General features: G+C 37.8%; 1 protein-coding gene across 1 annotated transcript; it reads right to left on the reverse strand.

Moving 5' to 3' along the window:
- Positions 1 to 1,068: 1,068 nt before the first annotated feature.
- KIAA1586 (KIAA1586 ortholog) lies at positions 1,069 to 9,553 on the reverse strand. Its single transcript, XM_045802966.2, has 4 exons — positions 9,240 to 9,553; positions 8,593 to 8,676; positions 5,004 to 5,084; positions 1,069 to 3,997 (listed from the first exon to the last, which is right to left on the reverse strand). Exons 1-4 carry the CDS (start codon positions 9,258 to 9,260, stop codon positions 1,820 to 1,822), a joined length of 2,364 nt encoding a protein of 787 aa, XP_045658922.1. The 5' UTR covers positions 9,261 to 9,553; the 3' UTR covers positions 1,069 to 1,819.
- Between the last annotated feature and the right edge of the window lie 5,731 nt (positions 9,554 to 15,284).

A 15,284-nucleotide genomic window follows, 5' to 3' on the forward strand; every position in this document is an offset into this window, starting at 1 on the left:
TTGATTCATAGCATTTGCACTCATATAATGAACATTTAACTGTACCCATGACACCTGTCATGGAGACCATTTCAGAAAACTGACCACAACTATCTTCAAAATGTATCATACAGGTAGAATGAACAAATAAGGGGAATGTCTCATTTAAAAATTTCGGTAAGATCTGACATTTTACCTAACCAACCTAGAATGCCATTTACTGTGACAGAAGTAATTTTTTTTCTCATCTATCTGAAACTCCTCCAACAATGTAAAAGATTAAAAAATAGCTTTTCAGGGGCACCTGGCTGGCTTGGTTGGTAAAGGAAACAACTCTTGATCTTGGGGTCATGAACTCAAGTCCCACTTTGGACACAGAGCTTACTTAAAAAAAAAAAAACAAAAAAAACCCTACACGTTTGATTTTTTAGGCCATGAATTCAAATTACTGCTTCATAAATGTTTAAGTCCTATGAGACAAAATGTACTCCAAGTTTTGAGCTGCAGCTCTTATATTACATAACTCATCCAAAGAAAAATACTTATTTTTCAGATTTTGAATCAATCTTTGATAGCTAGGAAGGTCCCGTATTCTACAATGTTTTGTTACTTAGCTAAGGACTTTGTACTTTCTTAATAAAACATGTTTTAGGCTTTAATTTGTAACTTTCTAACAATTTCTATTACTGAAATATTTTATTATCTATCCATAACCAGTTCTTTTTCATGTGAAAATCCAAGCTCTTTTATACCTGGCCAAACTTAAAATCAACCCTTTAAAAACTGTTTAAAATTTTTTTGTTGAACATTTAATTTTGATTTCAAGTGACTAAATTTCAATTTGTTAACTCTGAAAGATTTCATTCATTATGCATTTGCTGAAACTGTCTCAGTATTATCTACTTTACTGCCTTTGTTAAATAACAGCTTTTCTCTGCCACAGCCAACTGCAATTCATCATGAAATGTGTAACATACCTTCTTCCAGTCTGTTTATTTTTCCAGTTGTAGTACTAGTTTCTGCATCTCTTTTTCAGTATGCCTTCGTTTTAAATTAAAAAATGTGCACATATTCATGTCTGAACTAGAAAAATAATTATAATTAAAATAAATATTTCAATTTAATTATCAATTATGATTTATATAAGTATCACTGTAATTCCTATTGTCTGTATAAAATATTCATGTAGAGATGCTATATTACATCGATTCATAGAAAAAATGTGCACTGAATCCGTTGACACCTATTCAGTGATGTGTTTTTATATAATATTACACATGATACAGGAGTTTGACAGGCACACTACAATAATCATGAGCAAGGAAACAAGTTAAATGTATATCTAAAAAAAAAGTTGAGTTAAAAATGCTTTTTTTAATTTAATTCAAGTTAAATAAAAAATTCACTTAGTCCAACTGAGCTCATTTCAAGTGCTTAATAGCCACACAGCTAGAGATTACTATATTAGCACATAGAGATGTGATTAACAGCAAAAAGCAGTTTTTATTCCATTTCTCGTTTATTTTATATAAATTTCTAGGGCTTTGAACTTTTCTGGGTTGTTATTCTTTTGCTTCCTTACTTAAAAGTAAGGCAGCAGAAATGGAAATGGATGGATGTTCTGTACAGGACTCCTTGGAATATACATCATGGCCTACTCTAGTAGACATGGGGCAATTTCTAAAAGCTATATATGCCTAAAAACAATCAACTTTATCCCTTTGGAGAATGCCTTATAGACGTGTTAATAAAAGTTTAACAATGGGCTTTCAAAAGAAATTTTTTTATATATGATGTGTAGCACACAATTTATAAATGATAAAAACATATACAATACCCTTTATTGTAAGTTCCATATACCCAACTGATTCTCATAGAAGGCTTTTGTTGATTTTTGTCTAACTCTTGTATCTGTAGCCAACCTATGGTTACAATTTGACCAGGACTTTACAAATGGAGTTGCATCCCAATCTGCTAACTCTTTCCCCAATAAATTTATTGTCATTAGATCTGATATGTGATCTGTTGTTAAACTATTTCTCACCCTTGTACAAATTATGTTCATTAAATTGAAACCTCTTTCAGCTTCAGCATTATTGATTGCAATAGTGTTAACTATCTTTTTAGCTTTTTGTATAGTTGTAGGAATTGAAACATTGTTTGATTTTATATTATTATTTACAAATTCCCGAAAATCATTCAAATCAATTTCGTATTTTAAAATTTCACATAGATGAAATAATTTTTTTTCACCAGCTATCCATGGTGAAGTTATTTCTTCATAAGGCCATGTAGAAGGTTCCAGCAAGTCAAAATAATGAAAAATACTTTCATCATGGTTTCTGTCAGATATAAGACGTAAATGCATGTGTTCAATTATATTTTCTAGTAACATACTCCTAGGAAGAGCATTAAATTTATTATTTTTACAAAATGGAATATCTTTAAACTTATCTGACTTAATCAAACCTTCAATTTGAGACTCGTGCTTTCCAGTACCAATTTTTAAATCTTCCAAAGCTCTTATGGTACGTTTGATAAATTTGTGTGCTTTCTGAATGTTAGTTGATTTGGACTGTAATGCAGCTGAAAGTAGTGAAAATTCTTCAAGAATGTCAATCATTAAAGCAAGGTCTTGCAAAAAATGAATGTTAGCTAATCTCTTGGCCAAACCAGAGCAAGAATTTGAAAAATGCATATATAATACAGGATATGCGTGCCATACAGCAGTAGCGGCTTGTAAACTACATGCTGCCCATCTTGGTCCCATTACCCGGCCAATTTTAATAATTTCTATCTCAAGATCTTTAGCTATAGCTTCTAAAAGCTTGTTTTGATTTTTATTAGAGTGGTGATAAATGGAATAAATTTTATCAAGAAATAGTTTAAGATGATTAACCTGTTTTATTTCAGATATTGAATCATCAAGTGACAAGTGCAATCGATAGTTTAAACAGTTCCAAATAATGATTTTAGGAAAATTTTCTAACAACTTTGTAGCTACTCCAGACTTACTTCCCAGAATTGTATTAGCACCATCAGAACAAAATGCAATTAAATTTGCTTTCAAATACTCATTAGTAAAGCCACAATCATTTAAAGAACTCAATATTGTATTAAAAATAAACTCTGCTGCGCTTGACACCAATTCTTTTAAAGCAACAAATAACATAACTGGTGCAGGAGCAGACTGAACTGTGCACTGGAGATAAATCACTAGAGTGCTTTTCTTTGAAACTGTAGATGCCTCATCAATTATGATGCAGATTTTGGCATTCTCTTCTATAATATTCTTAAATATCTTCATTTTCATTTCTTTTGCAATATGTTCCGCTATTCTTGTTGCACTGTATCGTGTATTTAAACAGTTGACCTCTCCATTTTTCTCTTGTAATTCTATTGCCCCCTCAATATCAGATAAAGGTCTATTATGTTTTACTAAACTGTAAACAGTATTGAAAACTTTTACAGTAGCATCAATATTTTTATTATTTTGTTTATGCACTAAATCAGAAATTGAGTCATTAACTGATTCCTTTAACAAATCCTGAATTTTACCATGGGCTTTAGAAACATCATGTTCCCTAATTTTTTTCCGCAGAGAAGCCTGTCTAGTAGTTTTATTACTGCCATTAGGGGTTACTAAATATGCAATCCATTCCTTAGACACATGGACATGCTTTTCTGCTTTCGATCCCAAATGCCGAACTGTTGAACAATCCTTACATCCTAATTTACCTTCTTTTATTTCAAGCCATTTGTACTGTTCTGTAAACAAAAATGCTTGTTTTTCATTCCAACAATCTGGAAGCACAAGATTATCTGTTTCTTCCTTTGATGAACATGATGGATTTTCTTCAATGATTGGTTGTTCAACATATTTGAAATTTGATTCCTTTGACTTAGACAATCCACAATGATTTTTGCTATTATTACTTTCTGTGTCTGTTTTCACCTTCTTCACATTTAAAAAACGTAAAAAATCTCCCTGTCGTTTTGGCATTTTAGGGAACAGAATCTGAAAAATAATTTTACATACATAAGTAAAGTTCTTGATAACACTTTAAGGGTTAATGTAAAAATTTCTGTTAATGATTTTTTATATAATTTTAGAAATAAATTTTGAATACTTACATTGATTTTCAATTTGCACCTATAACTTCAATATGACTTCCATTTGTTGAAAAATTCACTATCAGTTTTTTTAAAGTTTATTTATTTTTTTAGTAATCTCTACACCCACTGTGGGGCTCAAACTCACAACCCTGAAATCAGAAGCTGCATGCGCCTCCTGACTGAGCCAACCAGGCTCTGTTTTTAAAATTTTATAACCAATAATGTCACGAAATCTGACTATGAATGTTTGATTAATATCCAATTGAACAAAGAAGTTGTTCATATGATTTACAAATAAGTATAGTTCCAATGTGAAAAGTGGTTAATATTTTCATTTAATAAGATGAAAAGTGAAAAAATGAAGACGTATAGCAGAACTCCACTCACTCATCAACGACATCAACATCTTTGTTGAATCAAAGAGTTTTTAAGTATTACAAGGTTTCCTCAAGTGTTCATGCAAACAGTCCGGCAATTTAGAGATGTATCACATTTTTAGGCTTAATCTGCGTTAGCATTTTATCCACCACTTTCTTAAGTTTAGATCAATAAATAATAAATCAAGGCCCGATTTGTAGTTTGACATTTACCTTGGTGTAAATACTCCAACCATGTTGCAGAAGCATGTTATTATGTAGTATTTCTACCATTCAGATACAATAGATGTAAATAATCTCAAATTAAGATATGAGTTTTGAGTATTTACTACCTTAAATGTAATAATTTATTTCCTTGTAACTTTATATACTTTTTTATACTTTAATTTTTAATAATGGCTATATGTAACAAATCAGCTCAAAAAACTCCTGAAAATCTAATGATCAGTTCTTGCAAGCCAGTTCAAGCCACCTCCAACACACTTTGCACTTAATGACAGAACTCAAAAACCACAAATATAATATACTTACATCACTATGACAGGTGCTAGGCTCTTCCTTATCACCACAGACCAGATCAATGTATTCAAGAACACATTTTGATCGTCCTTCCTAAAAAGGAATTGAGCAAATTTACAAGGCATGAAAACCATTCAAACCAAACTTGCATTTACAATAAGTTGTAACTGGAATTAGCAAGACTTCCTCCTTAGTGGCACAGAATAATCAGAAACAAAAGCAGCACAGGAAAAGATTCAGAGTAGATGAATAAGTAATGACAAGAAAACCCAAAGAGAAACTAAGTCTACATAGAGGAATAAAGCCATGTGGATTCCTTTGGAAATGGAAAATAGTACAGGGACAGTATTAAAAAGACACATCATGGTACTATATTCTTTAACTGGATGACTATCAATAATCTTTTAGATATCTAAGCTCAAAATCACAGAGTTCTTGAATAGCTCTGCTTTATCCTCCATATCCTTACACAAGCAAACATCAAGCCCTGATTTTCTCAGTTCTTTCTTTACACATATAGTACCTACACAATACACCAAGCCCTAAGTACCTGGGTCAAAAACCTAGGTTTTATTCTATAAGTAAATGAACCAATCAATAGTGCTGAGATGGGAACATGAGAGCTGTGGTTCAGAAGAACAATCAGGAAGTACACTCTTCTGTATGTGTACTACAATAAAATTTATATCAAAGGAAAGGGCTCGTTTTGTACCTACAAATTTTTATCATTCCTTTCTTTCAACACATTGTGATTATTTAGCTACATGCAAGCATAGATGTATATGGCAGAACAAAAAGAGGACGCTGTGCTATAATGCAGGCTGAAGGCTAGAAAGAGATTTATAGGAAGACTAAGGTATCCACAATACATCAAGTAGTAACTTTTTATATCTGAAGAACCTTCAAGCAGAGAACTATACCCAGCAGCATTTCACCTTTACTGAATGGTACTGGTGGAGCCCAGCATAGGATGGGGTTACAAAGGGAAGTAAATTCCGTCTCTGAGTATATTTTAAAGTAGAATTAAATTATCACTGTTTTTTTCTATGGAACCATTTAAAGGCAATAGGGGGGCTCCTGGCTGGTTCAATCTAGGAACATGTAACTCTTGATCTCGTGGTTGTAGGTTTGAGCCCCATGTTGGATAGAGATTTCTTAACAATAAAATCTTAAATTAATTAATTAGTTAATTAAATAAAGGCAGTGGGAATATTTTTACTCTCTTCTTTCTGATACTGAAATTCCACCTAGGGGCACCTGGGTGGCTCAGTTGTTAAGTGTCTGCCTTCGGCTCAGGGCGTGATCCCGGCGTTATGGGATCGAGCCCCACATCAGGCTCCTCCACTATGAGCCTGCTTCTTCCTCTCCCACTCCCCCTGCTTGTGTTCCCTCTCTCACTGGCTGTCTCTCTGTCAAATAAATAAATAAAATCTTTAAAAAAAAAAATGAAATTCCACCTAGAGCTACAAGCATACCTCTGAAATATTACAGGTTCAGTTCCAGACCACTACAATAAAGCAAGTATCACAACAGAGTGAGTCAAATGAATTTTTTGACTTCCCAGGGCATATAAAAGTTATCTTTATACTATACTGTAGTCTATTAAGATATAATAGTGTTATGTCTAAAAAAATGTACACAGTTTATTAAAAAATACTTTATGGCTACAAAAAATGCTAACCATCATCTGTGCTTTCAGTGAGTTATCATAACTGATCATAGATCACCATAACAAATACAATAATAATGAAAAAGTTTTGAAATATTGTGGGAATTACTGAACTGTGACAGAGACACAGAGTGAGCAGATGCTGTTGGAAAAATGGTGCCAAATGACTTGCTTGATACAGGGTTGCCACAAACCTTCGATTTGTAAAAAACATGTATTTATGAAGCACAGTAAAATCAAGTGCAATAAAACATGGTATGCCTGTATAATTCGCTTCTCCTTATGGAGCTATCAAATATTCAATCCCCTTTTTGGAAACAAGGCTAAATTAAATAATAAGAGGTTCGATCCAGTTGGATGTACAAACTCTGGATGCAAACATACACAAGATTCTCTGTATTTAAAATTATATTTAGAGTTTTAAACCTCAGCTGAGGAAAAGCTGATATGTTAATTCAGTAAGAATTTACAATAGTTTATTCCACAGAGTATTACACAAACTTACATCTATTTTTCCAACCTTAATCTTGTAGATTCTATTTCTCAAAGGCACACGTCATAACACCTATGTCACTCCTAGTTCTAGTTGTACAAAATATCATCAAGTTTATAATGTCCCATTCGTTTGTTTCTATACCAGTCAGGAGGAACCAAAATTATTTTTCCTGAAGACCCATGAAATATTCCTTCCAAATACTTTTCAGTACAAAAAACAGACACTGTGGCTCAACACAGGGAAGACAGAATCAGCATACAACATATCTTGATACCAACAAATTTATAAGGTCCCAAGTGTCAAAAACAGAAAAAGTGGGTTACCATATATACTGTTAATGGGGAAGAATGTCAAGGAAATGATCTTGTAAAGAATTTCTATATGACTCTACTAGAACAAGAAACAACATCTTAACACCACAAAGTTTAAAGAGCAGATTTTATTTGATTTAGAAAATTGACATTTGAAAAAAAAAATTTATCAGGTTGCCCTAAACCTATAGCAATTAACAAACATTAAACAGGCACTTATTTAAAGAAAAATTATACACCTTTAGCAGCAAACCTCAACTAATCACTGGTTTGAAGAAGTTTTTAGCTAGCTAAGATACCACTTTAAACAGAGCCTTTGCAAAACTTTACAGTTTTGGGTGAAAACCATCCCAAAATACACCATGACTCCCTTCCCCCTAAACCAAGGCTTTACAAAGCATGGTTCACAGATTGACAGGTCCTTGTATCTGTTCCAGAGTGAAGATTCCTGGGTCCCACCTTCAAATTCTGATTCAGTGGGTGTGGAGTGAGGCCCAGGAATCCGCACCTTTACACTTTCTAATGCTTTAAGAGACCACTGTCCCAAAGGGCAGGAAGTCTGAAAACCACGTCCGTTCCTAGGGATGCAGGGATCTTCATTATGAACATCAACTCTTGCACTATGCTGTAACACGATGATCTCAGAGGTTGGTGAAGTCTTCAAGCCATTTGCCTTCATGTTATGAAGCTACAGAACGCTCAGATTTTGAGTTCTTGCAACCCTTCTTGCTTTCTACCTCCTTTCTCATCATCAGCGCTCCCTTCCCTCTAACCTGCAGGTCATCTTTTAAAGGACACTCTTGCCCTTCTTCCAAACACACCCTTAAGAGACCAGAACTTTGCCGAGATGAAGTATAAAATGGCGCTAATGAAGGCACGAGGAGCGTGATTAAATGTGTAACACGTCCTTTCGGGCACAGTCTTTGTGGTGGCCACTGTAGGTGCTCAGAGAGCCTTTTCGCTAAATTTCCTAATCCTAGGCCATGCTCCCCAGTGTCTAGTACCTGCGAGACATTGACACCTAGCTGCTGAATGATGAACGGACAGGTGAGGTATAATCACACAATGGCTCGCCACGCATAGGTTTGGCATTCTGGGAAAAAACCGAATATCGTTGCTACTTACACTAACAAACTGAATGTCATCTTCATTTTCATCCGTTGTTGCCTCAGATGCCTCAGGCCCGGCTGGGGGGGCAGACTCTATTATCTACAAAAATAAGCCAGAACATGCTCATCTATATACAGCCACGTACTTGGAGGAAGAGATTTTCCCAAAAGGAACCAAAAGGGAAGAGCTCTGTAAAACAGCAAGCTCTTGAGGAAACCGAACTGAGCACAACTGCGTGCAAGTCCGATCAAGAACAGGACTCGATGGCGTCGGGTTATGCCTCTGCAGACGTGGAGCCATAGGGAGCCGACGCCGAAAACGACTTACCAGCCCCTGCGAATTCCCCAGTCTCCTCGGGGAGGGGGGATGCACGCACACCGCCGAAGAGCGAGCCTGTCTCAAAATGTCGCTCTCACGGCCACAGCAGCGGCAACGGGGGCCTCCGGGGCCGGCGCAGCGGGCCGGGGGCGGTCGGGCGGCCATTGTTACTGCTGGTTCCTCGTTCAGACCCGCACCAGGCCCGAACGCTCGGCTCGGCCCGAGACGCGGAGGCTAGCGCCCCGCCGCTGCGGTTGCCGCGGCCGCCGCACACCAGGCCTCACACTCAACGAACACAAAGCCCTTCCCGGCTCGGCTGAGAATGCCGCGGCCCGACCACTCACCTCCGACCCCGGGTCTCCCATTTCTCCGACGGCCTAACTGACAGCACCACCACTTCTGCGGCCCCCGCCACCGCCGCCGTCGCTGCTGTCCCCGCTGCCGCCGCCGCCGCCGCCACGACTGCCCTTCCCGCCCAGCACCGCTTCGCGCCGCCGTGACCCGCCCCTGCGTGAGCGCCGACGCCGCCGACGCCGCGGGCGGAAAGAGGTGCGAAACCGCTTCAAAAAGAGGAGCGGCCGGCTCTGGCTTGGTATCCCCCCGACCCTCTTTCTCAACAGTCGCGGCCTGCTTTCCCCGGGCCGCGCAGGAAGCTGGGAGTTGTAGTTCTGATCGCGCCGGAGACTGTCCGGCGCCTAATTGAAGAGTGGAAAGGGGCACTCAGCGGCGGCGCTTGCGTTCCTCTAGGCTGTTACTGTACTTAAGTAGTGTAATAGATGACCTTTCTCTCTCAATCACTGTTTCCCTATCTCCACCTTTTTTAATTTTTTTATTTATTTGTCAGAGATAGCACAAGCAGGGGGAGCAGCAAAGGCAGAGAGAGAAGCAGGATGCCCACTGAGCAGTAAGTCCTATGGGAGGCTGGATCCCAAGCCCCTGGGATCACGACCTGAGCCGAAGGCAAAGGCTCAACCGACTGAGTCACCCAGGCGCCTCACTCCCCACCTTTCTTTCTTCTACTTTTTCCTTTTCTTCTTTGATTTTTATACAAATATCGGCCTAGATAATCTAGATCAGTGGTGTTAAAATGCTCTTTCATTGTTTGCTCAGATATTTCCTTACCAAAATCGTGGCCGACTTTTTTCTTTGCAGTATTTACACATGAATGATTGTGAACCGATACAGTTTATGAAAACAAATTTTTGCTGACGATATTTTTAATAAAGATTTTATTTATGTATTCATTTGAAAGAGAGAGAGAGCACAGAAGGTGGGGGTGGGGGTGGGGGAGAGGAAGAAGCCGACTCCCCGCTGAGCAGGGAGCCCCAGGTGTGGCTCTTCCCAGGACCCTGGGATCATGACCTGGGTGGAAGGCAGATGCTTAATCGACTGAGTCACCCAGGCGCCCCCTGGCGATATTCTTTTAAAGCTTTTTCTCCTAGACGTATCAGCCCAAGATCACTTGACAAGTTTAAGGTCCCACAACATCACCTTTGTGATTTTGCTTGTGACCTGCAATGAGTGAGATCACACAACAGAGGAACTACGAGGCATTATCACAAGACAAAGGAATAGAGTTATTAGGAAATTTTAAGGAAGGGTAGAGGTAGGTGTAATATAAGTGAAGCAGTATTTCAATAGGTACAAAGCCAATTAGGGCTGTGTGTAAAGAGTTCAAGGTCACCTCTGGACTACAGATTCCTGTTAACTTGGAAACTACAGAGTTAACATAGATACTAATTGTTGGCCCAGAACCTCCTTATCTGTAGCCCTGCACTTGGTTTGGCATGAGGCTGGTTCTCTGTGTCACAGTGTCCAGCCAAGGGAGGGCTATTTCATTCTTACTGATAGATTTTCAAACAACAAAGCTGTTACACTATGATTTTCGAGGACAAATTTTCTCATTGTGTAAATAAGAAAGCAGTAGTCACAAAGGTCACCTTGACTCTGCAAGTGCAGTATTTCTTTGGGACAAATATTGTCTGTTAATTTTTCAACTGACCTTATCTCTGTTATTTGAGCCCAGCAGATATTTACTTTTTCATTTGGAGCCCTGTTTTTGCTGGTCTAAATGAGAACATGGCATTTGATTACTTATGTTCCTAGCTAGTATTTGATGAATCTGTTTGATTTCCCCAAAGTACACTACAACTGCAGGTACATTTGTATCAACTAAATTTGAGACTTGCTGATGAAAGTTGAGAAAAAGAAACAACTGCTAAGATGATAGACCCAAAAGCTGCATGTAAGTTAACCATTTTTAAATCTCTTAAATGTCTAGATGAGATTTGTATTTAAGCAATTTTTCTTATGTGCTGGTGAGAGTTCAGTGGAAACTGTACTGTGAAAGGTTGCAGGTAGGAGTCATTCAGTTAAGTTCTTGGAAAACAGTAAATATGTGGCTGTAGCCCAAATATGTTCATGCCCTTCAATTCAGTAATTGTTGCACGGATAGTCTTTTTCTTCTATCTTTTCTTTTCTTTTCTTTTCTTTTCTTTTCTTTCTTTCTTTCTTTCTTTCTTTCTTTCTTTCTTTCTTTCTTTCTTTCTTTCAAGATTTTATTTATTTATTCGACAGAGATAGAGACAGCCAGCGAGAGAGGGAACACAAGCAGGGGGAGTGAGAGAGGAAGAAGCAGGCTCATAGCGGAGGAGCCTGATGTGGGGCTCGATCCCACAACGCCGGGATCGCGCCCTGAGCTGAAGGCAGATACTTAACCGCTGTGCCACCCAGGCGCCCCTCTTTTTTTTTTTTTTAATGATTTTATTTATTTATTTGAGAGAGAGAGAGCAGGCCTGCCTGAGTCGGGGGGAGGGCAGAGAGGGAAGGACAAGCAGACTCCCAGCTGAGCAAGGAGCCCACCACAAGCTCCATCCCAGGACCCTGAGATCTTGACCTGAGCCGAAGTCAGATGCTTAATGGACTGAGCCACCCAGGCGCCCCTGGCATAGTCTTTTTCATTTTAGATATTTTAATAGGTGTGTAGTGATATCACATTGTGATTTTAATTTGCGTTAACCTAGTCATAACGTTGAAACTCTTTTTATGCATTCATTTGCCATCCATATATCTTCATTGGTCATGCCTTTTAAGGTCTTCTGCCCATTATTTAAATTATTTTCTTTTTTTTTTTTTAAAGATTTTATTTATTCATTTGACAGAGATAGAGACAACCAGCGAGAGAGGGAACACAAGCAGGGGGAGCGGGAGAGGAAGAAGCAGGCTCATAGCGGAGGAGCCTGATGTGGGGCTCGATCCCACAACGCCGGGATCATGCCCTGAGCCGAAGGCAGACGCTTAACCGCTGTGCCACCCAGGTGCCCCTAAATTATTTTCTTATTATCGAATTTTAACAGTTGTTTATTCTGGGTTCAAGACCTTAACAGATATGTGATTTCCAAATATTTTCTCACAGTCTGTAGCTTGCCTTTCCATTTTCTTAAAATTGTCTTTCAAAGGGAAGTTTTTATATTTGTTGAAGTCCAACTTGTCAATTTTTTACTTCACTCGATTATGCTTTTGGTGGTGTATCTAAGAAATCCTTGCATAAGCAAAGTTACAAATATTTTTGTCTTTGTTTCCTTCTAGAAATTTATAATTAGGTTTTAATTTTAGGTCTGGTCCATTTTGAATTCATTTTAACTGTGATAGGTATGGATTGAAGTTCATGGTTTTGTATATAGATATATAATTGTTTCAGCATGAATTGTTGAAAAGACTATCCTTTCTTCTCTGAATCTCCTTTGCACCCTTGCCAAATGCCAGTTGTTCATATATCTGTGGGTCTATTTCTAAACTTTCTATTATGTTCTGTAGCTTTGCAATAAGCTTTGAAATCAGGTATAGTCTTCCAGCTTGAATCTTCTTTTTCAAATTGTCAGTTTAATTTCTCTCAGCGACATTTAGTATTTTTCGGTGTATATAGATAGTTCACAGATCTTGTCAGGTTAATCACTAAGTATTTCATATTTTTTGATGCTATTGTAATTGGTATAGTTCTTCAGAATTCAATCTGACTTTTTTTTAAGGCTGAATAGTATTCTACTGTGTATATATACACATTGTTTTTATCCGGTCATCTATCAACAGGCACTTAAATTGTTTCCAAGTCTCAGTTATTTTGAATAATGGTGCAATGAACATAGAAGGGCAGATACCTCTTCAAAGTACTAATTTTATTTTGTTTGCATATATACCCTGAATTGGGAGAGGTAGGAGGGGACTTGGGGGGAAGGCAGAGGGAGAGAGAGAATCTTAATCAGTCTTCACGCCCAGTGCAGAGCCCAGGGGCTTGATTTCATGACCCTGAGATCATGACCTGTGCCAAAATCAAGAGTCAGATGCTTAGCTGACCGAGCCACCCAGGCGCCCCTCTATTTTAATTTTTTGAGGAACTTCATACTGTTTTTTGTAATGGTGTGCCAATTTACATTTCCGCCAGCAGTGGACAAGGGTTCCCTTTTCTCCACATCTTGGCCAACACTTGTCATCTTTTGAATTTTTTTTACAATAGCCATTTATAGGCATGAGGTGATATTTAACTCTGGTTTTGATTTGTATATTCCTGATGATTAATGATGTTGAGCACTTTTTAATATAACTCTTGGCCATTTGTATGTCTTCTTTGGAAAAATGTCTGTTCAGGTCCTCTGCCCATTTCCTGAGTTATTTGGGGATTTTTTTGCTATTGAGTTATATGAGTTCCTGTGTATTTGGATATTAACCTCTTATTGGATATGTGGGTTTGTAGATACTTTCTCCCATTCTGTAGGTCACCTTTCCATCTTGTTAGTTATTTCCTATGCTGTGCAGAAGCTTTTTAGTTTGATGTTGTCCACTTGTTTATTTTTGCTTTTAGTTTCCGTGCTTTTGGTGTTATATCCAAAAAAATCATTGCCAAGACCAACATCAATGAACTTTTCCCGTTTTCTTCTATTAGTTTTACAGTTTGTCTTTATTTTAAATTGAAGTATAATTGACCTACCATATTATTTTAGTTTCAAGTGTACAACACAGCGATTTGTAACTCTACCACCATTCTCGTATGTATATATATTTTTGAGGCACCATGCCCAATGTGGGGCTTGAAATCATAACCCTGCAATAAGAGTCATATTCTCTATTGACTCAGTCAGGTGCCCCCTTCCCATATTTTCTTTTCTTTTCTTTTTTAAGATTTTATTTATTTATTTGACACACAGAGAGAGACAGCCAGCGAGAGAGGGAACACAAGCAGGGGGAGTGGGAGAGGAAGAAGCAGGCTCATAGCGGAGGAGCCTGATGTGGGGCTCGATCCCAGGATTCTGGGATCACGCCCTGAGCTGAAGGCAGACACTTAACGACTGAGCCACCCAGGCGCCCCGCCCTTCCCATATTTTCAATTGTCATTCCACTATAATAAAGCGTCTTACCTTCTCCCTTACTTTTTGATTTTTATTATGATTCATAGATTTCTATTTTATTCAATGGGTTATAATTTTTTATTGTTCATTGCTATAACAGAAATAAAGCTGTATTTTATTGAGGTATGGTTGACAAAATTGTGTATATTTAGGTGTACATGATGTTTTCATGTTATTATACATTGTGAAATGATTGCCACAGCTAACTTAATTAACATATCCCTCACCTTACATAGTTACCGTGTGTGTGTGTGTGTGTGTGTGTGTGTGTGTGTGTGTGTGTATGGTGAGAGCCCTTAAGATCTCCTGTCTTGGGGCACCTGGCTGGCTCAGTTGGTAGAGCATGTGACTCTTGATCTTGGGGTTGCAAGTTCAAGCCCCATTTTGGATGGAGAGCTTACTGGAAAAAAAAAAAAAAGATCTACTCTCTTAGCAAATTTCAAGTATACAATACATTATTATTATAGTCACCATGCTATACATTAGGTTTCCCGAACATACACCTCTTGTAACTGAAAGTTTATTCTCTTGGGCCAACATCTCCCCATTTCCCCCATCCCTACAGCACCTGGTAACCACCACTCTACTCTCTGTTTCCATGAGTTCAACTTTTTTTACATTTCACATATGAGATCATGCAGTCGATCTTTCTGGCTTATTTTGCTTAGTATAATGTCCTCCAGGTATATCCATGCTGATGTAAATGGAAGGATTTCCTTCCCTTTTAAATTTAAATTTTCATGTCTGTTAATTCTTCTTTAATTTTGAACAGTTTCTAAGTCTTTCCTTGTCATTTTTGAAGAATATAGGCCAGTTATTTTATAGAATGTTCCTCAGTTTAAGTTTGTCAATGTTTCCTCATGATCACATTCAGGTTATAACTCTGGCCAAAATACTACTTAAGTGATCTTGTGTTGCTTTTAGGGAATCACATTCAGAGACACATGATATTTATCTGACCCTTAATGATGATGAGGATTATTGATA

This window comes from Ursus americanus, chromosome 29, assembly GCF_024610735.1.
Source record: "Ursus americanus isolate L20-20 chromosome 29, mUrsAme1.1.p, whole genome shotgun sequence".
NCBI classification, from domain to species: Eukaryota; Metazoa; Chordata; class Mammalia; order Carnivora; family Ursidae; genus Ursus; species Ursus americanus.